This window comes from Piliocolobus tephrosceles, chromosome 10 (assembly GCF_002776525.5).
Source record: "Piliocolobus tephrosceles isolate RC106 chromosome 10, ASM277652v3, whole genome shotgun sequence".
Lineage (NCBI taxonomy): Eukaryota > Metazoa > Chordata > Mammalia > Primates > Cercopithecidae > Piliocolobus > Piliocolobus tephrosceles.
The window spans coordinates 83,343,020-83,369,645 of NC_045443.1; the positions used below are offsets into that span (position 1 = coordinate 83,343,020).

General features: G+C 35.3%; 1 protein-coding gene across 2 annotated transcripts; it reads left to right on the forward strand.

Moving 5' to 3' along the window:
• Positions 1 to 895: 895 nt before the first annotated feature.
• Positions 896 to 8,716, forward strand: NTS (neurotensin). 2 transcript variants are annotated; one of them, XM_023204460.1, is made up of 5 exons: positions 898 to 1,077; positions 3,256 to 3,317; positions 3,485 to 3,492; positions 4,996 to 5,215; positions 7,950 to 8,716. In XM_023204460.1, exons 1-5 carry the CDS (start codon positions 1,005 to 1,007, stop codon positions 8,100 to 8,102), a joined length of 516 nt encoding a protein of 171 aa, XP_023060228.1. In that variant the 5' UTR covers positions 898 to 1,004; the 3' UTR covers positions 8,103 to 8,716. The 2 variants fall into 2 exon arrangements, with proteins under 2 accessions (XP_023060143.1, XP_023060228.1); XM_023204375.1 differs by lacking the exon at positions 3,485 to 3,492 and having other exon boundaries at positions 896 to 1,077; positions 4,991 to 5,215.
• Positions 8,717 to 26,626: the final 17,910 nt, after the last annotated feature.

The following is a 26,626-nucleotide window of genomic DNA, read 5'->3' on the forward strand; positions in this document are numbered from 1 at the left end:
GGAATTATACAAAGAATGAGACATGGCATCCAGAATGAATTCAAAAAGAGCAGAAAAATATAGGCACAAAAAGAGATAATGTACAGAAAAAAAGTCAGTGATACAACAATACAAATATTTACGTGCTAACATTTAAGTAGTTTAGAGCTGGATTTTATAAACATGAAAGTGTTTTTCTAATACATTCAACCAAAAGTCAGCACACATAGTTTAGTCATCTCTCATTACTTACAATAAAATATTTTCGATTTGTTAGGAAATAATATCTTATTCCCTGGATCTATTATTTATTTTTATTGGTTTTCTTTCTATTCTCTAAATTTATTTGCGTAATTTTTATAACTGATTCTCTGACTATATTCCATCTTATTCTAGCGTGGATTATTTAAAACCTGTATTAGTTTTGGAACCACTAAGTATTTGCTCAGAAGTTTGAATTACCAGAAAAGCCCTTAACTCAAGAACTTCCAAGCCTAAGGAATCACTGATTTCATGCATTCATCCTTGAGATTTTACTTAAAAATTAGAAATAACAGATCTCATATTTCACAAAATCAAAATGACTTTTGGAGTGGGGGAATGAGAAGTGGGAAAAGGATGATACTGGGGGTTTTTGTCAGTATGCTGTACATAGCAGTGCAGTTGAATGACTCCTTCTGTGCGTCAGAAATCCAAAGCAGCAGCAGCAGCAATTAGGGAAGATCGTCACTTTCACTCAAGGTTCAGAAATGGGGGAGGAGAGCAGGGGGGACAAAGGAAAAGGGGAGGAGAAAGCAGGGCGAAGAGGGAAAGGATAGAGGTGAAGATAGGGCACATCCTGCAAAGATAATGCCTGTACAATCAATGACATCATCCTCCTGCTTATATATATAGGGGAATGGCCAGAGCACCTCTCATAGTTCACTCACTTTCAAAGCCAGCTGAAGGCAAGAGGAAGTGCTAGAGAGAGCCCCCTTCAGTGTGCTTCTGACTTTTATGGAATTGGCTTGTTAGAAGGCTGAAAGATGATGGCAGGAATGAAAATCCAGCTTGTATGCATGCTACTCCTGGCTTTCAGTTCCTGGAGTCTGTGCTCAGGTAAGCAAAACAGAATTTCACAACTCCCTGAAGTGATTTCTTTTTTCTCTTTTGCAGTGTGTTGCTAATTATGTTAATGTGTCTAGGGAGAAGAGTTGCTCCCTTTTATTCAGGATTTACCTTTTAGTGACAGAAACTGAATATCTTTTTCTCTGCCTTTATGATTACTGAGAGCTGTATTTTCCCTTTTAAAATCTAAAAAGCAATAAAAGGTATTTCAATGAAACACTGCATGACCCCCTTTGGAATGCAACCACTAGAGGACAAAAAACCTTACAAAACTTTCAATTAGGCTGATCATTATCTAATGAGAAGTACAGAGACAGTGGCTGTCAACCTGCAAACCCATCATTAAATCCCATTCCATTTAAAATATTTTACTCTCATCCTCATTCAATCTCCTAGGAAACAGTGGCCCTCATGCGCTTGTAATAGTCCCCATATTATTTTCTTAATTGTTTGTGTTAAGATAACACATAAAGTGAAAATTGATGCTTACTGAAAAATGAATGAAGCATTACTTGTAGAAATTCATTTCTAGAAAAATACAAAAATATTCCAGATCCTTTTTGAGAATACAGTTTGCATAGTCTAATAAGTATACTATTAATATAACTGTTTGGCATGTTTTCCATGCCATTTAAGTTAATACAAAATACAGTTGGAAAATTGGTATTCTTATATTGATGTAAATGATTTGACTTTAGAGTGTTTTGCATGTGGTGTGAAAGGAGAAGTTATATAATCCTAAATATCTATGAATAACTCACTTTGAAAATAAGATTTAAATTGAAAGGTATAACATGAAATATTACAACCATTGCAAAAGGCTGTACTTAATATTTAAGAAATATTTGAATGACCACTTCAAAGGGAAAAGAACACCTTAGGAAGTAAATGCAGCAAAAATAATTTAACCTGTTCTGTGCTTTTGTGTATCATAAATATGACATTGAAATGTTTAAGTCAAACTCATGCTATCATTTGATTTAAATTATGACATTAAAATCTAAGAAGATATAAATGTGATTTATGCAAAATTTTAAATTTATTTTAATCATCAGAACATAACTTTCAGCTTCTACTTTTTAAATCTTATGAGAAAAAACAAACTTTTCTACAATTATGATTTTATCTGACAGTTACATGAGATTAAAGATTCACATACTTCTGGAAGAAAAACTGGGTTATTGACTAAGCACTGTGATTATTAACTTGAAACTACTTATTGTAGTAATGCAAAACTTATGAGGATTTGAGTATACATTGTTCATAAATTCCTAAAACAGATTATGACTCTAACAAATAGGGAGAGAAGATCTCTTGTATAATTTAGGTTCTAGGTAAAATTAAGCCAATAGTTTCTCCGATTCTGATATTTCTTTTTACTGAGTGTGAAGTACAAGAAAGATAGTCATTTTTAACTTGATTTTTATTATCGTACACTATTTTCTAAATTTTCCTTCTCTGTAAAATATTCATTAACAGAAACTTGGATAGAGTTTTTAAAAAATCCAGAGACCCATTTTCAATGCTGTTGTACATGTGTTGTTGAACAGCTCCATTTTTGCTTTAAACAGTTTCCTTAAAAGCCTATGATAAAATTAAGGATACATAATTCCAAATTCTTGCTTAAAGTACAAATACAATTCTTTCAACATGTGTTTTGTAAGAAAGCATCTCAAGTTAAGTAAATCTCAGTATCTTTAATATTCTAAAATTATCAGTAAGCAATTCTCTTTGGTTTTGTCTTGAAAAAGTCTCTTGTATAATCTTCATTATGTTGTGTTTTTAAATGTTAATATGCATATTTTCTATATATGTAAACTATGGCTGGTAAGAAATAAACTACTCTAGCATATTTGGTAAAATATGTGTTGTACAATATAATCACATTTTATAAATCTGAAATTCAAAGATTAAACAACTCGAAGCCATCAACAGCTGTCTGAACAAATAATCATATGCTTATTTTCTTAGAAGTGCTTCTACTATTTTAGCTTCCTGTTATGCTAAAATATACCTAAAATTTGTTTTTTAAGATTACTATTTTTAAGAAAATACATAAGAAAGATACTAACCTCTAAGACTACTTTTTAAAATTAACCTAAAATCTGTAGATTATGATATAATTATATCATATGTGATTATAGTAAACCTGATTTTGATTTTACTCAGATTCAGAGGAAGAAATGAAAGCATTAGAAGCAGATTTATTGACCAGCATGCATACATCAAAGGTAACTTTTTCTTTTCTTTAACTCTGGGTTGAAGAACATATGAACTTCCATTATAAATATGGTATCCTTTTCCTATAGTAATAACTTCCCATCCAGATTTAAAAGTTCCTTAAGAGGCACTTCCTTTTTGAAAAAAAAAAAAAAAAAATTCTTTTAGTTAAAAGAAGTTAAAGGTGTTGACATGACAGGTAAAGAAATTATAGTTCTATCAATCAGGACTTTGCAATTTTAATTAATTGCCACACATATTTACATGCCTGTAAATGTTTTTAAAGGGACTTGTTTCCATGCCTTTTACATTGGGTACGATGAAAGGTATATTGCTCTCAGTTTAAATGAAAACAAAGTGAGCTCTTTGCCTTTTTTTATTATATTGGGGGAAATAGAAAGGTGTTCTTAAATTAGAAATAACAGTTCATGACAACCTGCGAAAGAAATGTAGTAGAGAGGGGAGAGCAATGGATTGGCAAGCAGGAGCATTGAGATCTAATCCTGAAACAGTGACTTATTAATATTTTACCTTTAGCAAGTGGATTAATTTACCTTGTTTACCTGTGTTTCCTTGTTTTTAAATGCAGTTCGTAGTCTTCTAGACATTTACCGTTCTAAAATGTATTTAGGAATTACTAAACTATACTCTTCATTGTATGTCTGGATTTAAATTCTCTCTATACCAGACACGTTATTTTTACATGTTCTTATTCTTTTTTCTTTAATTGAGCCAAATACAACTTTGTATCCTGGGCCCTATTACTCGTCTGCTGGGGTCTTGAAAGCAAGTTTCTAAAATTCCAATCTGTACCTAGGAATACGTTCTGGGGTACATGTGCAGGATGTGCAGGTTTGTTACATAGGTAAAGGTGTGCTGTTGTGGTTTGCTGCACCTATCAACCCATCACCTAGGTATTAAGCCTAGCATGCATTAGCTATTTTTCCTAACGCTCTTCCTTCCTCCACCCCACCCTCTGACAGGCCCCAGTGTGGGTTGTTCCCCTCCCTACGCCCATGTGTTCTCACTGTTTAGTACTCAATCAGAATACCAAAGGCTACAACCTCTTCAGTTCAAAAATAGACAACTGAACTTAATAGTCTGTTAGAAAATGGGATAAGTTACGTGCCTTGGTGTCTTGGTATAGATTTACCTAATTCCCAGGCGCAAGTTAATACATAAAGGTCCTAAATAATCTGTGATGCTACCCATAACAATTATTAATGTGTGGAATGCATTACTATCTTCATGTTTTGTAATTGTCCACATTTAATAATACCATCTTTGTCACTGCCCCATTACACATGAAGCTGAAATGTAATAGATATAGAATAATTTTTTAATTTTAATTTTTCACCTGTGATATATATATCATATTTACATATTTCTGCTGTCATTTTAATTTCCTTGCTTTCTTACTTTGCTCTGTGTGTACACACATAAGTGCATGTGGATGTGAATATGACTATAGAGTTTTGTTAAATAGAATTTATGAGATATTGGCACTATACAACTTTGCGAACATGATGTTACTAAATAAATAACACTGTGTTTATTAGACTGGAGTAGCAATTAGACCCTAAATATGATGGTTTAGCACACTGGGAATTCATTTCTTGCTCATGTAACACAAGTTTTAATTACAGGGTTTTTTTTGTTTTGTTTTGTTTTTTTTATGTTTCAGATTAGTAAAGCACATGTTCCCTCTTGGAAGATGACTCTGCTAAATGTTTGCAGTCTTGTAAATAATTTGAACAGCCCAGCTGAGGAAACAGGAGACGTTCATGAAGAGCAGCTTATTACAAGAAGGAAACTTCCCACTGCTTTAGATGGCTTTAGCTTGGAAGCAATGTTGACAATATACCAGCTCCACAAAATCTGTCACAGCAGGGCTTTTCAACACTGGGAGGTATAGCAATAACAAAATGTTAATATGATTATAGTTATACTAGTTAACTCTCATTTGTATTCATTTATTAAATTCCCAATAGTAATCATAACAAGAAGAGTTACAAGTGTTTAAGAAGAACAAGCCATGTGTTGAAGTCAACATTGCTTCATATCTTCAAAATGTCCTTCAAATATTTGAAACTCAGAAAAATATGTTTTTCTTCAACCTTTAAAAGAGGATATATCTTCAGGCAGATTTGATCTACATGTTTTTACTATGCTTAAGTGGATGGCTTGTTTAGGCAATTTTTGTTGTTGTAGGTGGTGGCATGTCTAACAAATTTAAGCAACTCAAAATGTTGTCTTAGAAACACAAAGTCATGTGTAGTGATCTATAAACAAACTATAAATCTATAAACAAAGTGATCCAAGTAAAACTGGAATAAAACATAAAGTTTTCCATTTGTATTTGAATATATCTGGCAAATAAAAAATATATTTTTATGTATATACAAATATAAGATAAGGATATATTAGGTTGGTGCAAAAGTAATTGTGGTTCTTGCCATTACTTTTGCCATTACTGTTGATGACAAAAACTGCAATTACTTTTGCACCAATCTGTTATATCCCTGTTATTCCAGTTTTATCTGGATCCTGTTGTATTTGAATATATTAGGCAAATAAAAATATGTTTAATTTATATAAAGGTATATATAATAGGGATATGTATCTGCCCATCATTTCAGTTTATTTGGAAACCTTTGTGTTCTGTATTTGTTTATAAATACACACCAGTGTGTAATAATGTACTTGCAAAATGCTTTACAATTTATTGCCTTCATTGATATATTTTGCTCTGAAATATAAATTACAGCTTTGAGAAGATATAGAACGATGTCAGGATAAAGAAGAGGAGGGGGAAGAAAAATAAATTCTTCAACGAAAACAAAACAGATGTTTAAAAATTTCTGACAAGAGAAACATTTCTTTCAAATTAACCTCTAAGAGAAATTTGGTCAATATTTTATATTCTGGATTTATACTAGCATTGGGGATCTGAGGGTGCCTTCCCTGCTAATCTAACAAACTTGTGATTGACTACCAAAGAGCTACCCTGTAGATAAGAAGAAGTGCAGGCAGAATTTCTAGTGTTTATTGTAACTGGTAAGCAAAAAGATAAATAAACAAAAAACTGAAAAGACCAGTTTTAAATTTACTATTAATTATTTAATTTAAATTCCTGGTAAATTGTTTAGTATTTAAAATATATTTTGGCTGGGCACGGTGGCTCACGCCTGTAATCCCAGTACTTTGTGAGGCTGAGGCGGACTGATCACTAGGTCAGGAGATCGAGACCATCCTGGCTAACACGGTGAAATCTCATCTCCACTAAAACTACAAAAAATTAGCCGGGTGTGGTGGCGGGCACCTGTAGTCCCAGTTACTCAGGAGGCTGAGGCAGGAGAATGGCGTGAACTCGGGAGGCAGAGCTTGCAGTGAACCTAGATCGCACCACTACACTCCTGCCTATATTTTTATATAGGAAAATGTCCATTATATGTTACTTACCCCCCCCAAAAAAAATCCTCAATAAACTACTATGTAGACCAATCAAGTGCAAATAATATTAAAACTTTTCCCTATTTGAAATGTTATTGAGTGATTTAAAATAAAATGATAATATTCTGAGCATAGTACAAGTAATTACAGCTATGCACAAAAAAAACTAATGATTAAGAAACTAGATTGTCTGACAGTAGCTGTTTTCTCTCTGAAATTGAATAGCTGTGGGTTGAAATAAAGCACTTGGTTGTAAGATTTTATTCATATGCATTACAATTTAAAACTTAGTCCCCATCAATATTTGTTATAGTGACCCCTCGAATTAGAAGACAACTAAAAATACAAAAAAAAATTATCTTTAACATACTTTTAAAGTTTATTCAAATTGTGTATTAAACTATGGACAGATTTCTTAAATGGTAGCTGAAATTTTTGAGTCAGAACCATATTCTTAGAAAAAAAGTTATAGTTAATATTAGAATGGGGCATATTTCTGCCTCTTGATATTAGGCAAGATTCTGCATGGAGCTTAACTCCTTTAAGTTATTGAATCTGAGCTTGCTTTAATGATTAAGCACCACAATCTAAAGAGATTGCCATCATTTAAATCGAGCTTTCCCATACGTTGATTTCTACAACTGACGAAGTTGGATAAAGCAATTTTAATGCCTCTATTGAGAAACAGATCCTTGGAATGGTTTTCATGTCAAATCAGTAACTGACTTAATTGAATATAAAATTTTGTTACCTTTGTGGCCAAACTTGGTTTACCAGATCAAAAACTATATTTATTGAAATATATATTTCATACTTTTGGCATTTCCATCATAAATTGAAGCCTGAAAAGTACTCAAAGGTCTATTTGGTGTTTTTCTACAAAAGGCGGGATTAGTGTACAGTCTTGAAACACGTAGTTAGAAAAGTATATAGAAATTTTTTAAAAGAGCTAGCCTGGTGAACTAGGAAGAATCCTGAACTGAGTCAGAATTACCATGTTCTTATACTATTGCAGCCACTGAATAGCCGTCTCTCCTTTGAAAAAACAATTTCTTTGAACTTCATGTGTCTCATATCTCACCTACATACGTCTTGCTGTCTTAACAGTAAATGAGATAGAATGTAGAAAATGCTCTGAAACAAAAGAGTTTATTCATGTAAGTTTCACTTACTTCATCTCTATCTTGCAGTTAATCCAGGAAGATATTCTTGATACTGGAAATGACAAAAATGAAAAGGAAGAAGTCATAAAGAGAAAAATTCCTTATATTCTCAAACGGCAGTTGTATGAGAATAAACCCAGAAGACCCTACATACTCAAAAGAGATTCTTACTACTACTGAGAGAATAAATCATTTATTTACATGTGATTGTGATTCATCATGCTTTAAATATCAAGTTATATTTGTGTGAAAATGTGACAAAACACAGTAATTTGTCTCTTCTACAATTGTGGTTTATTGAATGTGATTTTTCTGCACTAATGTAAATTAGACTAAGTGTTTTCAAATAAATCTAAATCTTCAGCATGATGTGTTGTGTATAATTGGAGCAGATATTAATTAAGTCATATTTATAATGTTTTGTAATTTTGCAAAACATATCTTGAGTTGTTTAAACAGTTAAAATGTTTGATATTTCATACCAGCTTATGAGCTCAAAGTCCTACAGCAAAGCCTAGCCTACATATCATTCACCCAAAACAAAGTAATAGCATCTCTTTTATTATTTTGACTGAATGGTTTATTGAACTGAAAGAAACATACATTATTTTCAAGACTTCCTCATGAATCTCTCAATTATAGGAAAAGTTATTGTGATAAAATAGGAACAGCTGAAAGATTGAATAATAAACTATTGTTAATTATTACTATTTTAATGAATGACCCTGGACCTGAATTTTTTTTGTCTGTTAAATGAACTTGATAGCTAATAAAAAGACAACTAGTCATCAAAATCATGTTTCTCCACAGATTTGCTTCTTTATAGTGTTACTTTTTATTGAATTTTCCCCCTTTGCATTTTGACCTAGTAAATAATAGTTTTACTTTTAACTTCACTGAGGTATTTATGTGACTAATATTTTTCTCATGTTGGACGGGCATATTTGAGGCAAAAGCTATGTTTGAAATAACACCTCTTAAATTTTCTTTAAGATCATACATACGGTGTCTGAAGCCCTCAAAGTCTTTGCAAATCATCATTAGTGTGACTTTCTTGACTCTTTCTTTCATGGAGGTCTAGGAAGTCTCATCGCAAGGCTGCAACCTATCCCACAGCCATCTATGCAAGATAAATCAGAGCTTGAGTTGTTCTGGTATTAAGAAGCCTTTACAACTTCATATCCCTTTGAGAAGATTGTCCCTCCTTGAGGATTACTATTACTCTTGGAGGAAGTGAAGAGAAATCTATAGATCTCTGAGTTTTTCTTGTAAAATCACGACTTCTCATTACTACTACCCCACCATCTCTTACCATCCCAGTAGTCTCATAATTAAAAGTGCCCAAAGTCCTGCTTATAAGAAGGAAACTATTTCATAATGATTAAGAGTGTCTTCTCTGCAGCTAGAATGCCTAGATTCAGCTCCATTACTCACTAAGCAGTATTGGATAACTTAACCTCCCTGTTTCTTCAATCATAAAATGTAGACAACAATGAGGTTTGCAGGAGGATGATACGAGCTTATATATATACATATATATATTTATATATATATATACATACACACACAGATACATATATATGTAATGCTTAGAATGATACCTTGAACATATTAATGACACACTAACAGTTATCAGTAGTAACAGTAGTACCAACTTTCCCATAAGAAATAACTCATCAGATGATATACTTCTCTGTTTACTTCATTAGTTAAAAAGGTTCAAATCTACTAGGTCATACATCATCATCAAAACTCTGTTCTAAGTCAACACCCACTCTTTTCCAACCCTTTAAATCCTTTCATTGGTTATTCTATGAAATTCATGGTCATTGCTTTATTAATAGCTTTTTCAATGCCTGACTGACTTTTATAACATGTGTTAACATTATCTGGAAGTGAGGTATGTATTCTGGTCACTACCATACCATTTTTCCTTTCGCTTTTAAAAACTATGGATTATTTGAAATACAGGGCATAAGACAATTTCATCTACTGTGTTTTGAATAATTATTGTTTTCTCAGTTTCTGAACATCTTCACCTCCAATAATGAATATTTATCCTTTTCATATCAACCAGTCATTTCCATGGTCATATCACAGAACATTTCACTACCAATAAATTCATTCTTTACAAAATCTCATTTTCAAGCACTCTACTCTGGAAACATCATCTTGTTTTTCCAGTTCACATAAGCTAGTACTCTCACTACAGCATCTATGATTCTGTCCAACCCATTGTCCCACCTCTTTTTACTCTTCATCTTCTAATTATGACCTTATCTTCCTCTTTAGTTAGCTTACTTTGCTCCAGAATTAAAACGACTCCCTTGTTACCCTCAACCCTCCGTCTTAAATCATTTAAGTTTCTCAAAACATTAGCTGTTAAACTTAAATCTCTCCTGATTCTGACCTCACTGAAAAAGCTTAACATAGCTGAAAGGAAGTGTTCAACCTTGTTGAAAAGTCACACTTAAAATTTTTAATCACAAATCTCAAGTGGATCCTTATTATTGCCCAGAATTCCTCTTACATTTGTCTAATAAATTTCACTTCTGATTCTCAGTGATGATTGTTTCATTGTTTCATACCCTCTCTTCTTTGAATTCCAACATTTTTCATTCTCCTAACTTCATTTGATGATTTTTCAATTATTTCTCCAAAATTTAAAAAACAATAAGAAAAAAAATGTTATCATTCTTCCCTCTCTATCACATGTAACCATCTGCCTGCATCTAACCTTCATTCTTTTTCTCCATTTTGGTGGAAGAAATTTTTCTTTTCTTATTAGGGGCACTTCTTCATGTCTTCTTCTCAGTAAATGGTCCTAATCCCTGCTCAGGCTAAAAATCTAATACTAATTCTTAATTTATCCTTTTAATATACATCTTCCATTTTGTCCACTAAGAAGTTTTGTTGGCTTTACCTTCAAAATACATCTTAAATCTGTGTCTTGTCACATTAACTATTACTATCCTAAGCCACCATATTTCCCTCTGAACTATGTCCCCTTCTCCCTAGCTTCACACCCTGGTATCAATTTTATTCATCTCTATCCACATAGCACATACCTTTTTACAAATTTTGATTTACTTTTTCATTGGCACACAATAAATGCACATATTTTCTGGATACATGTGATAATTTATTACATTCATATAATTTGTAAAGAGCAAATCAATGTAATCAGGATGTCCACCACCTCAAATATTTTTCTTTTCTTTATACTAGAAACATTTGAATTATTCTCTTCTGATATTTTGAAATATACAATAAACTATTGTAAACTATAGTCATCCTACTGATCTATCAAACACTAGGTCTTATTTTATTTATCAAATTGTATGTTGGTGCCCATTTATTATTTTTAATTAATCTCTTTATCTCCCCCTACCCCTACCCTTCCTGGCCGCTGGTAACCACCAGTCTACTGTCTATCTTTATGAGATCCACTTTTTTTGCCGCAACATATTAGTGAGAAGATGCAATATTTGTCTTTCTGTGCTTGGCTTATTTCATTTACATAATGATTTCCTATTTCATCCATGTTGTTGTGAAAGACAGGTTTTCATTCTTTTTTATGGCTGAATAATATTTATACACTACTGTTTTTTTTTTTTTTTTTTTTTGAGACGGAGTCTTGCTGTGTTGCCCAAGCTGACGTGCAATAGCATGGGTGATAGACTTGCCTCGGCCTTCCAAAGTGCACACTACCTTTCTTTTTAGAGGCATAAATTAAATTATCCCACACACCCCATCTCAAAATCCTACAGTGGACTTCTGATTTCTGGCCCAGTATATAAGAAGCTTGGAAGTCACCACTCAATCCCAACAACAAGTAAAAAGCTGAACAAATGAAAAAAAATCAATGACTCACTTTATATTTATAAGACAAGAGAGGTCACAGGGCAAATCACTGCCCCTGAAACTGGAGAGGCAAACAGGTAAATGTATGAAGCAACTTAATGAAGCAGAAACCCATAGGTAGTATTCTTCATGAAAACAAGTGCCAGGGGAAAAAAGCTTAACTGTGATTAACAAATTGCTGGAGACTTGGTGTTGACAAGACAGAGAGATTAAAAACTCCAGAGGGACCCAGTCATTGGAGGGCTCCCACACTTCTGTGAGTTTTATTTCCTTGAGCTCAACCTGTTTTTCATGGTACATATTAGAGAAAATACTCTTGTGCTTTTGGCTGACAAGAGAAAAGGAAACCATTTAAAAATATACCAGATAATTCAATTACTCTTAACAAGGTCTGTTTTCAGGATGAACTATTCAACCAGATCCTAACCTGCTGGAATTATTATCAGAACCCACTTGACTTGGGGGAAGGATAATACCAAGTTCCAGCTCCCTATAACTATTCTGTCCCATTTAAGGAGGTACAGGCAAAGAGGAGAGGTGAAGTGAGAAACATGTGTAAAGCTCACAATCCACAGGTACAGTGTTACTGAAAAAGTAAAACATAATCATTGGATTATGGAATGCTTGCCCCCCTTACACCGTAGTACCACATTACCACAGGCCTACTTAAAACAGTCCCTTTAACTACATAATGTCAGGCAATCAAAAAAAAAAAAAAAAAAAAAAAAAAAAAAAAAAAGCCACAAGACTTACTAAAGGCATAGAATCACAATTTGAAGAAACAGAGCAAGTATCACCAGCTGACTTAGATATGGCAAGGGTGTTGGAATCAGTGGATCAGATATTTAAAATAACTGTGATTAGTATGCAGAAGTTTCTAAAGGATAAATTAGATAACGTACAAAAATAGATGACAATGAAAACAAAGAGAAAGAAATTTCAAGAGCCAAAAAGAAGTGCTAGAGATACAAAACACCTTAACAGAAATGAAGAAATCTTTGATAGACTTATGAGTAGACTGGACACTTTTGAAAGATGAATCTCTGAGATGGAATATATATGTGTATACACACACACACACACACACACACACACACACACATATCGGTAGAAGGCTCCAAAACTGAAAAGCAAAGAAAATAAAAACTGAAAAAACATGGAACAGAATATTCAATAACTGTAGGACAACTATAGAAATGTAACTTAACGCATAGGGGGAAAATCAAAGGAAGAAGAAAAAGAGAAAAGAACAGAAGAAACATTTGAAGCAACAATAATTGAGAATTTCCCCAAATTATCGTCAGCTATCAAAACACAGATTCCAGAAAACTCAGAAAATACCAAGCAGGATAAATGACAGAAAAATGACAACTAGTTATATTATTTTCAAATTAAATACAATCAAAGATGAACAAAGAATCTCAAAAAAGACACAAGAGAAATAAACACCTTGCCTGTAGAAAAGCAAAGAATTACATCTGATACCCTCAGAAACCAGGTTAGCAAGAAGATAATGAATGAAAATAAATCATCAACCTAGAATTCTTATCCCATTAAGCAACCTTCAAAAGTAAATGGGAAATAAAGGTCTCAGACAAATATTGAAAAAAATGTGTTGCCGATAGCCCTGCATTGCTAGAAATATCAAAGGAAGTTCTTCAGGCAGAGGGAAAATGATATCAGTCAGAAACTTTGATCTACATAAGAAAGGAAGAGCATCAGTGAACAAATAGTAATGGTACATAACATGAAAACTACTACATTTTATTTTTAATTGATGTATCAGATAACAGTCTGTTCAAAATTATAATGGTAACAATACATCCAAATACGTATGTGTATGCGTATGTATAAGTGAAATGAATGCCAGCAATAATACAAAAGATGAAAGAAAGAAATTAGGATTGCTTTGTTCTTATAAGGTAGTGACACTACCTATGAAGCAGTATAATGTTATTTGAAAATGAACTTGAATTTGTTGTAAATATATACTGTAAACTCTAAGACAACCACTAATGGAGAAAAAAAATACAATACATACAATTAATACATTAAAGGAGGAGCAAATACAATGATATACAATGCTCAATTAAAAGCAAAAAAGAAAAAAAGTGAAAGATTAAAAAGCAGGAATAAAAATAGAAATCAGTACAAATATAATAGATACTAACCCAACCATATGAACAATCATTTTAAATGTCCATGGTCTAAATGAATCATTTAAATGATTGATATTATCAGAGTTGATTCAAAAAGCATGACCCAACCATATGTTATCTATGAGAAATCCAGTTAAAATATAAAGACACATATAGATTAAAAGTAAATTGATAGTAATTATAGAATATGCTAACACTACTGAAAAGAAAGCAGGAGTAACTATGGTAAATTTAGACAGAGCAGACTTTATGAAAGTAATATGTATGCATTTAATAGAAATCATACTTTGAGTGGCCGTACAACTATTCTGTTTTTTAACTGTCAGTATGGTGTTCAAAAAATTATATAAGATTTTCAGTAATTTACTATAAAATAGGCTTTGTGTTAGAGGAGTTTGCCCAGGCCAGGCTAACATAACTGTTCTGTGTACATTTAAAGCAGGCTAGGATAAGCTGATATTTGTTAGGTTAAGGGTATTAAATGCGTTTTCAACTTATGATATTTTCCATTTATGATGAGTTTATTGGGATGTAACTACATTATAAGTCCAGGAGCATCTATAGCTGCAATAGAAAGAAATGGATTTATGAAATATAAAAAAAACTACTATAAACTGCAACTTGCACATAGGAAAGAAGAAACAAAAGATATTAAGATTATTTTAATATTTTGAGTTAGGAAGATTATTCTTTATTTATTTATTTATTTATTTATTTTTATTATACTTTAAGTTCTAGGGTACACGTGCATAACGTGCAGGTTTGTTACATATGTATACTTGTGCCATGTTGGTGTGTTGCACCCATCAACTCGTCAGCACCCATTAATTCATCATTTATATCAGGTATACCTCCCCAATGCAATCCCTCCCCCCTCCCCCCTCCCCATGATAGGCCCCAGTGTGTGATGTTCCCCTTCCCGAGTCCAAGTGAACTCATTGTTCAGTTCCCACCTATGAGTGAGAACATGCGGTGTTTGGTTTTCTGTTCTTGTGATAGTTTGCTAAGAATGATGGTTTCCAGCTGCATCCATGTCCCTACAAAGGACGCAAACTCATCCTTTTTTATGGCTGCATAGTATTCCATGGTGTATATGTGCCACATTTTCTTAATCCAGTCTGTCACTGATGGACATTTGGGTTGATTCCAAGTCTTTGCTCTTGTGAATAGTGCCGCAATAAACATACGTGTGCATGTGTCTTTGTAGTAGAATAATTTATAATCCTTTGGGTATATACCCAGTAGTGGGATGGCTGGGTCATATGGTACATCTAGTTCTAGATCCTTGAGGAATTGCCATACTGTTTTCCATAATGGTTGAACTAGTTTACAATCCCACCAACAGTGTAAAAGTGTTCCTATTTCTCCACATCCTCTCCAACACCTGTTGTTTCCTGATTTTTTAATGATTGCCATTCTAACTGGTGTGAGATGGTATCTCATTGTGGTTTTGATTTGCGTTTCTCTGATGGCGAGTGATGATGAGCATTTTTTCATGTGTCTGTTGGCTGTATGAATGTCTTCTTTTGAGAAATGTCTGCTCATATCCTTTCCCCACTTTTTGATGGGGTTGTTTGTTTTTTTCTTGTATATTTGTTTGAGTTCTTTGTAGATTCTGGATATTAGCCCTTTGTCAGATGAGTAGATTGCAAACATTTTCCCCCATTCTGTAGGTTGCCTGTTCACTCTGATGGTAGTTTCTTTTGCTGTGCAGAAGCTCTTTAGTTTAATTACATCCCATTTGTCAATTTTGGCTTTTGCTGTCGTTGCTTTTGGTGTTTTAGACATGAAGTCCTTGCCCATGCCTATGTCCTGAATGGTACTACCTAGATTTTCTTCTAGGGTTTTTATGGTATTAGGTCTAACATTTAAGTCTCTAATCCATCTTGAATTAATCTTCGTATAAGGAGTAAGGAAAGGATCCAGTTTCAGCTTTCTACTTATGGCTAGCCAATTTTCCCAGCACCATTTATTAAATAGGGAATCCTTTCCCCATTTCTTGTTTCTCTCAGGTTTGTCAAAGATCAGATGGCTGTAGATGTGTGGTATTATTTCTGAGGACTCTGTTCTGTTCCATTGGTCTATATCTCTGTTTTGGTACCAGTACCATGCTGTTTTGGTTACTGTAGCCTTGTAGTATAGTTTGAAGTCAGGTAGCGTGACGCCTCCAGCTTTGTCCTTTTGACTTAGGATTGGCTTGGCAATGCGGGCTCTTTTTTGGTTCCACATGAACTTTAAAGCAGTTTTTTCCAATTCGGTGAAGAAACTCATTGGGAGCTTGATGGGGATGGCATTGAATCTATAAATAACCTTGGGCAGTATGGACATTTTCACGGTATTGATTCTTCTAATCCATGAGCATGGTATGTTCTTCCATTTGTTTGTGTCCTCTTTGATTTCACTGAGCAGTGGTTTGTAGTTCTCCTTGAAGAGGTCCTTTACATCCCTTGTAAGTTGGATTCCTAGGTATTTTATTCTCTTTGAAGCAATTGTGAATGGAAGTTCATTCCTGATTTGGCTCTCTGCTTGTCTGTTATTGGTGTATAAGAATGCTTGTGATTTTTGCACATTAATTTTGTATCCTGAGACTTTGCTGAAGTTGCTTAACAGCTTAAGGAGATTTTGGGCTGAGACGATGGGGTTTTCTAAAGATACAATCATGTCATTTGCAAACAGGGACAATTTGACTTCTTCTTTTCCGAACTGAATACCCTTGATTTCTTTCTCTTGCCTGATTGCCCTAGCCAGAACTTCCAACACTATGTTGAATAGGAGTGGTGAGAGAGGGCATCCCTGTCTTGTGCCAGTTTTCAAAGGGAATTTTTCCAGTTTTTGCCCATTCAGGATGATATTAGCTGTGGGTTTGTCATAAATAGCTCTTATTATTTTGAGGTACGTTCCATCAATACCGAATTTATTGAGCGTTCTTAGCATGAAGGGCTGTTGAATTTTGTCAAAAGCCTTTTCTGCATCTATTGAGATAATCATGTGGTTCTTGTCTTTGGTTCTGTTTATATGCTGGATTACGTTTATTGATATGTGAATGTTGAACCAGCCTTGCATCCCAGGGATGAAGCCCACTTGATCATGGTGGATAAGCTTTTTGATGTGCTGTTGAATCCAGTTTGCCAGTATTTTATTGAGGATTTTTGCATCGATGTTCATCAGGGAGATTGGTCTAAAATTCTCTTTTTTTGTTGTGTCTCTGCCAGGCTTTGGTATCAGGATGATGTTGGCCTCATAAAATGAGTTAGGGAGGATTCCCTCTTATTCTATTGATTGGAATAGTTTCAGAAGGAATGGTACCAGCTCCTCCTTGTACCTCTGGTAGAATTCAGCTGTGAATCCATCTGGTCCTGGGCTTTTTTTTGGTGGGTAGGCTATTAATTGTTGCCTCAATTTCAGAGGCTGCTATTGGTCTATTCAGGGATTCAACTTCTTCCTGGTTTAGTCTTGGGAGAGTGTACGTGTCCAGGAAATTATCCATTTCTTCTAGATTTTCTAGTTGATTTGCATAGAGGTGTTTATAGTATTCTCTGATGGTAGTTTGTATTTCTGTGGGGTCAGTGGTGATATCCCCTTTATCATTTTTTAATGCATCTATTTGATTCCTCTCTCTTTTCTTCTTTATTAGTCTTGCTAGCGGTCTGTCAATTTTGTTGATCTTTTCAAAAAACCAACTCCTGGATTCATTGATTTTTTGGAGGGTTTTTTGTGTCTCTATCTCCTTCAGTTCTGCTCTGATCTTAGTTATTTCTTGCCTTCTGCTAGCTTTTGAATGTGTTTGCTCTTGCCTCTCTAGTTCTTTTAATTGTGATGTTAGAGTGTCAATTTTAGATCTTTCCTGCTTTCTCTTGTGGGCATTTAGTGCTATAAATTTCCCTCTACACACTGCTTTAAATGTGTCCCAGAGATTCTGGTATGTTGTATCTTTGTTCTCATTGGTTTCAAAGAACATCTTTATTTCTGCTTTCATTTCGTTATGTACCCAGTAGTCATTCAGGAGCAGGTTGTTCAGTTTCCACGTAGTTGAGCAGTTTTGATTGAGTTTCTTAATCCTGAGTTCTAGTTTGATTGCACTGTGGTCTGAGAGACAGTTTGTTATAATTGCTGTTCTTTTACATTTGCTGAGGAGTGCTTTACTTCCAATTATGTGGTCAATTTTGGAATAAGTGTGATGTGGTGCTGAGAAGAATGTATATTCTGTTGACTTGGGGTGGAGAGTTCTATAGATGTCTATTAGGTCCGCTTGGTGCAGAGATGAGTTCAATTCCTGGATATCCTTGTTAACTTTCTGTCTCGTTGATCTGTCTAATGTTGACAGTGGAGTGTTGAAGTCTCCCATTATTATTGTATGGGAGTCTAAGTCTCTTTGTAAGTCTCTAAGGACTTGCTTTATGAATCTGGGTGCTCCTGTATTGGGTGCATATATATTTAGGATAGTTAGCTCTTCCTGTTGAATTGATCCCTTTACCATTATGTAATGGCCTTCTTTGTCTCTTTTGATCTTTGATGGTTTAAAGTCTGTTTTATCAGAGACTAGGATTGCAACCCCTGCTTTTTTTTGTTCTCCATTTGCTTGGTAGATCTTCCTCCATCCCTTTATTTTGAGCCTATGTATGTCTCTGAATGTGAGATGGGTCTCCTGAAGACAGCAGACTGAGGGGTCTTGACTCTTTATCCAGTTTGCCAGTCTGTGTCTTTTCATTGGAGCATTTAGTCCATTTACATTTAAGGTTAATATTGTTATGTGTGAACTTGATCCTGCCATTATGATATTAACTGGTTATTTTGCTCATTAGTTGATGCAGTTTCTTCCTAGCCTCGATGGTCTTTACATTTTGGCATGTTTTTGCAATGGCTGGTACCGGTTGTTCCTTTCCATGTTTAGGGCTTCCTTCAGGGTCTCTTGTAAGGCAGGCCTGGTGGTGACAAAATCTCTAATCATTTGCTTATCTGTAAAGGATTTTATTTCTCCTTCACTTATGAAACTTAGTTTGGCTGGATATGAAATTCTGGGTTTAAAATTCTTTTCTTTAATAACATTGAATATTGGCCCCCACTCTCTTCTGGCTTGTAGAGTTTCTGCCGAGAGATCTGCTATCAGTCTGATGGGCTTCCCTTTGTGGGTAACCCGACCTTTCTCTCTGGCTGCCCTTAAGATTTTTTCCTTCATTTCAACTTTGGTGAATCTGGCAATGATGTGTCTTGGAGTTGCTCTTCTGGAGGAGTATCTTTGTGGCGTTCTCTGTATTTCCTGAATTTGAATGTTGGCCTACCCCACTAGGTTGGGGAAGTTCTCCTGGATGATATCCTGAAGAGTGTTTTCCAATTTGGTTCCATTTTCCCCCTCACTTTCAGGCACCCCAATCAGATGTAGATTTGGTCTTTTTACATAATCCCATACTTCCTGCAGGCTTTGTTCATTTCTTTTTCTTCTTTTTTCTTTTGGTTTCTCTTCTCGCTTCATTTCATTCATTTGATCCTCCATCGCTGATACTCTTTCTTCCAGTTGATCGAGTCGGTTACTGAAGCTTGTGCGTTTGTCACGTATTTCTCGTGTCATGGTTTTCATCTCTGTCGTTTCGTTTATGACCTTCTCTGCATTAATTAGTCTAGCTGTCAATTCTTCCACTCTTTTTTCAAGATTTTTAGTTTCTTTGTGCTGGGTACGTAATTCCTCCTTTAGCTCTGAGAGGTTTGATGGACTGAAGCCTTCTTCTCTCATCTCGTCAAAGTCATTCTCTGACCAGCTTTGATCCGTTGCTGGCGATGGGCTGTGCTCCTTTGCAGGGGGAGATGCGCTCTTATTTTTTGAATTTCCAGCTTTTCTGCCCTGCTTTTTCCCCATCTTTGTGGTTTTATCTGTCACTGGTCTTTGATGATGGTGATGTACTGATGGGGTTTTGGTATAGTTGTCCTTCCTGTTTGATAGTTTTCCTTCTGACAGTCAGGACCCTCAGCTATAGGTCTGTTGGAGATTGCTTGAGGTCCACTCCAGACCCTGTTTGCCTGGGTATCAGCAGCAGAGGTTGCAGAAGATAAAATATTGCTGAACAGCGAGTGCACCTGTCTGATTCTTGCTTTGGAAGCTTCCTCTCAGGGATGTACTCCACCCTGTGAGGTGTGGGGTGTCAGACTGCCCCTAGTGGGGGATGTCTCCCAGTTAGGCTACTCAGGGGTCAGGGACCCACTTGAGCAGGCAGACTGCCCCTTCTCAGATCTCAACCTCCGTGTTGGGAGATCCACTGCTCTCTTCAAAGCTGTCAGACAGAGTCGTTCGCGTCTGCACAGGCCTCTGCTGCTTTAGCTGTGGCCTGTCCCCAGAGGCAGAGTCTATAGAGACAGGCAGGTTTCCTTGAGCTGCTGTGAGCTCCACCCAGTTCGAGCTTCCCAGGGGCTTTGTTTACCTACTTAAGCCTCAGCAATGTCGGGCGCCCCTCCCCCAGCCTCGCTGCTGCCTTGTGGTTAGATTGCCGCAGACTGCTGTGTTAGCAAGGAGGGAGGCTCTGTGGGCATGGGACCCTCCCGGCCAGGTGTGGGATATATTCTCCTGGTGTGCCGGTGTGCTTACAGCGCAGTATTGGGGTGGGAGTTACCTGATTTTCCAGGTATTGTGTGTCTCAGTTCCCCTGGCTAGGAAAAGGGACTCCCTTCCCCCTTGCGCTTCCCAGGTGAGGCGATGCCTCGCCCTGCTTCAGCTCTCGCTGGTCAGGCTGCAGCAGCTGACCAGCACCGATTGACCGGCACTCCCGAGTGAGATGACCCCAGTACCTCAGTTGAAAATGCGGAAATCACCGGTCTTCTGTGTCGCTCCCACTGGGAGATGGAGACTGGAGCTCTTCCTATTCGGCCATCTTGCTCCGCCCCCAGATTATTCTTTATATTTGTAGTATTTGAGATCCTGCCACTAGGATAGTCTGAGCTATGTAAAGGCTGGATTTAAATTCTAATTTTTGCAATTCTAGCCTCATTCATTTGAAGCCTGAATTCTTCCAATCAAACACAGATTTTTATCCAAATTTTGTTGAAAATCATTATACCGTACAAAATATTTGTTTTAAACACCCACTTCAGAAGAAATAACAATATTTATAATATAATTTATAAAATCAAATTCCTAGTATGTTTTTGGAATTTTCTTCACATTTGTCATATTTCAGGAGTAACTATAGTAAATTTAGACATAGAAGACTTCACAATATAGTAAGTTATCAGAAATAGAGTTCTTACATAACGATAAAGAGATCAATTCTTCTAATAGATATAACAATCCTTTACAAGCGTTTATGAATCTTTTTCAACATTTGAAAACCAATTCATGTAATTTATCACATTGACAGGTTAAAAAAGAACGATCACATGTTCATATTAGTACATGAAGAAAAACATTTGACAAAATACAGGAACCATTCATGATTAAAACTCTCAGTATACTAGGAATAGAGGGTTTCATCATCAGGATGATATAGAATATCTACAAAAATCCCATAGCTAACGGTATACTTAATGGCAAGAAGCTAGCAACTTCACCACTAAGATCAGGAACAAGGCAAGGATGTCTCCTCTTTCACTGCTTTTCAACATCGTACTTTTGTCGTATTGTGAATATTATTTGTAGCAATTTTTAAAAATAGACAAATTTTACAGATAAGAGAACTGAGTCCCCAGAAAGATTAAGTCACTTGCTCAATTTCAAACTGAGTGTAAGTATAAGAAGCTGAATTCAACGTCAAGTGTATTTACCTTGTTGCTATGCTGCTGTGTGTTTTAGTAGGACACACCATTGGCAACATACCTGAGTTTTAGATGGTGAGCTCCCATATTTGAAATTCTGTATGAATAAGAACTAAAAAATATTTAACTAGATTCTTTCGACAGATGAAAAACACAAACACAGCCTTCTTCAAAATGAAATTTTCAATTACTTTGTATTGATTTGCTAATTCTATAAGTAATCAAATTAAACATTTCACTACATTCTCTTTTTTTATCATGTATATATTAGTAATTGAATGAAGAAAAAATTATTTCAAGACTTTAGAACATTATCTTTCAAATATGTTTCTTTTATTACAGATATATATATTTCTTTTGCTTCTCCCATGAATAAATTCATTTTTTCTATGCAAAATATAATAATTAAGTCATACTGAAATTGAAACAAAGTTTTAAATTTACTTTATATTTTTATACATGTGCTACAACAAATAGGAAAATTATTTTACTTTTTTAAGAGCTGAAAAGGATAGCTACTATTCATCCCTATTTTCATATGAAAACATAATTCAGCTTTTTATTTAATGTTTATTTAATATTAGTATTATAAATTAATATTATTTGTGAAATACAATAATTGGTATTATAAAACACTTGTCTCTTTCAAAATCTTGAATTTTAAAAATGTATTCAGAAGGAAAAATTCAGTACTCATGCTTGCTTTTCATCTCCTGTGGATATGTATTACAAATAAATAAACTTGATACTTCTCAGAAACCAGATAACTGAAAAATAGAAAATATTCTTTGGGAAACAGTATGGAGATTTCTCAGAGAACTAAAAATAGAACTATCCTTTGATTCAGCAACTCTGCTACTGGGTATCTGCCCAAAGGAAAAGAAATCCTTATATCAAAAGATACTTGTATGTTTATCTCAGCACTATTCACAATAGCAAAGATATGGAATCAAACTAACTGGCCATCAATGGATGATTGAATGAGGAAAATGTGGTATATATACAATAGAATACTACTCAGCGATGCAAAGCAATGAATCACGCCCTTGCAAGCAACATGTGTGGAAATGGAGGCCATTATGTGAGGTAAAACAATTCAGAAACTGAAAATCAAATATTACGTGTTCTCACTCGGAAGCAGGAGTTAAATCATATGTACACATAACATGGAGTGCGAAATGACAGAAATCGAATACTTGGAATGGTAGAGAGGTGGTAGGAGAGTGACTGATGAGAAATTATTTAATCGGTACAATATACATTATTTGGGAGATGGATACAGTAAAAGCCAAGGCTTCACCACTATGCACATAGTATACACATGATAAAAATACACAAAATTGCACTTGTACTTTTGGAATGTATAAAGATTTTAAAAAGAGAGAAAGATGCTTAAAAACAAAGAAAAACTACTCTTAAAGATCAAGGCTATGGCCAGGGCAAATTTTAAAAAAGATGTCACTTCCTCCCAGTGGATAAGATAGAGCCCTATGCCTATGTGCACAGTTAGGCCAGCAGAGCATGGTTAATATTTCATCTTCCACCCATTCTCTGTACTGGAAATCCCTGTGCTAAGCTCACCTTGCCCACGTAGGCACTGGTAAGGCTAAAGAACTTAAAGTTGCCAATCCAAATATCAAATGGATACTAATTTAAGCCTTAAGTTTCACTAATAGAGAAAAGAAGTCCTCTTCTGGAAGTTTGGCATTTAGTATTGAAATAGCAAATTATATTTTAAAAAGTCTTAATTGGAAATATTCTGTGCGTGGTGGCTCACACCTATAATCCCAGCACTTTGGGAGGTCGAGACGGGCAGATCACCTGAGGTCAGGAGTTCGAGACCAGCCTGACCAACATGGTGAAACCCCTGTCACTACTAAAAATACAAAAATTAGTAGGGTATGGTGGCGGGTGCCTGTAATCTCAGCAACTCAGGAGGCTGAGACAGGAGAATCGCTTGAACCTGGGAGGCAGAGGTTGCAGTGAGTTGAGATTATGCCACTGCACTCCAGCCTGGGTGACAATGCGAGACTCCATCTTGAAAAAAAAAAAAAAAAAATCTTAATTGGAAACATGTATCTGTGCTATATTTATTTTTGGCAGAGTTAATTCCAGACAGAATTTCAAAGATGCGGTTTTTCTCCGGCTTCCTTTCTCCTTCCATCTTTCATCATTTTTCTTCCTCTGGGTGACAACTTTACAATGACCATCTCAAAACTATGAGACAATTTGGTTCTCTCCATAAGGAGCCTACAACCCCTTTTGCAATGTCTTTCTTCCCCTACCTTTCAGATTCTGCTTTCTCTGCCCTTTTGCTAATCCTGTACCATAGAGGCCCAGATGAAACAACTTTTCATCAGGGTAAAGAGGGAATGTGTGCGCTAGCAAATGCATGCTCACTTTGGTTGCCTGGAGAGGAGGGAGACTGGTGACAACTCCCACAGGATATATTTAACTTCGTATGAGATACACTAGTGTACAGAGTAGTGAAGTGGCATGTTTTAAAACTACGTTAATTTATTACACAGCAAGCATTAGAAACAAGGTTCGTTTATTTTTTCATACAGTTTCTTCCCTGAGAAAGGTCTCCTGAGGCAAAAAAAAAGCTGGCCCATTAAACATTATCAAAGTATTGTGCCAGGTTGAACTTACTTAGAAATGGAGAGCAGGAGTTCCAAGTTGGAGCAGGAAACCTAAGTGGACCTTGTTGTTACTGTGGAACGCAGACTGTTAGACCAGGGTTTCTCAAATGAAGGCTGGCTTCTTCATCTGAGTTAAAAATATAAATTCTGCGACTTCCTTGTCGAATTAGTAAATCAGAATTTCTGAGAGTTAAGTTTGTTTCTTTCCTTGTGGTGGTTTTATTATTATGAATACTTGTTTATTTTTTAAGATAAGGTCTCACACACTCATCTAAGCTGGAGTACAACGGAATGATCACGGTTTATGGCAGCCTCAACTTCCCGTACTCAAGTTTTCCTCTCATCTCTACCTTCATAGTAGCTGGAACTATAACTGCAAACCATCATGCCCAGATAGCTTTTCTTTTTTTTTTCTTTTTGTAGAGATGGGATTTTTGCCGGGCTGGTCTTGAACTCCTAGCTTCAAGCTATCCTCCTGCCTCAGACTCCCAACTTGCTGGGATTACAGGTGTCAACCACTGCACCTGGTCAAAATTTGCTATTTTTATTTATAATAAGCTACACAGGTAACTGTTATACACAGTAATATATATGGGAAATAATTGGCCATTAGCTATTTATAGAGAATTACTTTCAACCTGGTAATCTATGTTCAACAAAAATAGATTTTATTTCTATTTAAGGAATAAAGGGAAAATTTCCCTTTTATCCTCTGAAGTTTTGCTGAAATATAAACTGAAAAAAAGATGGATTAATAGGAGATAAGGCATAAAAATTTACTTGATCATAGTTTTATTTGAAAAGCAAGCCTTCAGTATGAAGACCCAAAGATACAGATGAAACTATCCATTTTTATTCTTAGGTTCAATGAAGTATGGAAAGTTGTGTAAAAAAGACTGAATAAAAAAAGGGTATGATCTAATGATAATACATTGAGTGGGAAAACCCAGCAAGGCCTGTATGTCTATATTCTTCTTGGTCTCTCTGTGCAGTACTTTTTTATTCTGGGTACGGGGCAACATCCTTTCTGAAATGAAGTTCTTATGACCTGCAATCAAACAAGCTATGTCAATTTAATTATGGCCAGTTTTTACACAGACAGGTGGAGGAAAGAGCAATATTTTGGGGTTTTATGGCACACTTTGGGGGAAAAGTCTAGTTTCTATGACTTACCTCGCAGAAGAGGGACCCTAGTTTCTATGGCCTCCCTCAGGGGAGAAGGAGGGAACAGAAACAGGAGGATAGGAGACGGTCAGGGAGAAAATTTGCCTCTGAAGCAGTTTCTTTATATATTAATTTTTAATTTTTGTAAGTACATAGTAGGTGTATGTATTTATGGGGTACATGAGATGTTTTGATACAGGCCTTCAATGTATAATAATTGAATTAGAATAAATGGGGTATCCATCACCAAAGCATTTATCATTACTTTGTGTTACAAATATCCCAGTTATATATACTCTTTTAGTTATTTTTGAATGTACAATAAATTATGATTGATTGTAGTCACCCTGTTGTGGGAAACACTAAATCTTACTCATTCAAACTATATTTTTGTACATGTTAACCACCTCCTCCTCCCTCATCCCATCTCTCAGTACTCCTCTCAGCCTCTGCTAAGCATCCTTTCAGTTTCTATGCCCATGAAATCAATTGTTTTAATTTTTAGCTCCCACAAATTAGTGGGAACATGCAAAGATTGGCTTTCTGTGCCTGGCTTATTTCACTTAACATAAGACCTTCATTTCCATCCATGCTGTTGCAAATGATAGGATCTAATTCTTCTTATGACTGAATAGTACCCTTGTGTATATATGTACTACATTTTCCTTTTCCATTCATCTGCTGAGGGATACTTAGGGTGATTCCAAATCTTGACTATTTTAAATAGTGCTGCCATAAACATGGGAAAGCAGGTATCACTTATATATACTGATTTCCTTTCTTTTGACATATAGCTAGCCGTCGGGTCGCTGGATCATATGGTAGCCTTATTTTTAGTTTTTTGAGGGATATCCATACTGTTTTTCATAGTAGTTTGCTACTTTAGATTCCCACTAACAGCGTATGAGGGTTTCCTCTCGCTGGCATTCATATCCTTGCCAGCATTCATAATTGCTGGTGTTTTGGATAAAAGCCATTTGAAATGGGGTGAGATGATAGCTCATTGTGGCTTGATTTGCATTTATATGATGATCAATGATGTTGAGCACCTTTTCATATACCTGCTTGCCATCTGTATGTCTTCTTTTGAGAAATGTGCATTCAGATCTATCGTCCATCTTTTAATCAAATCATTAGA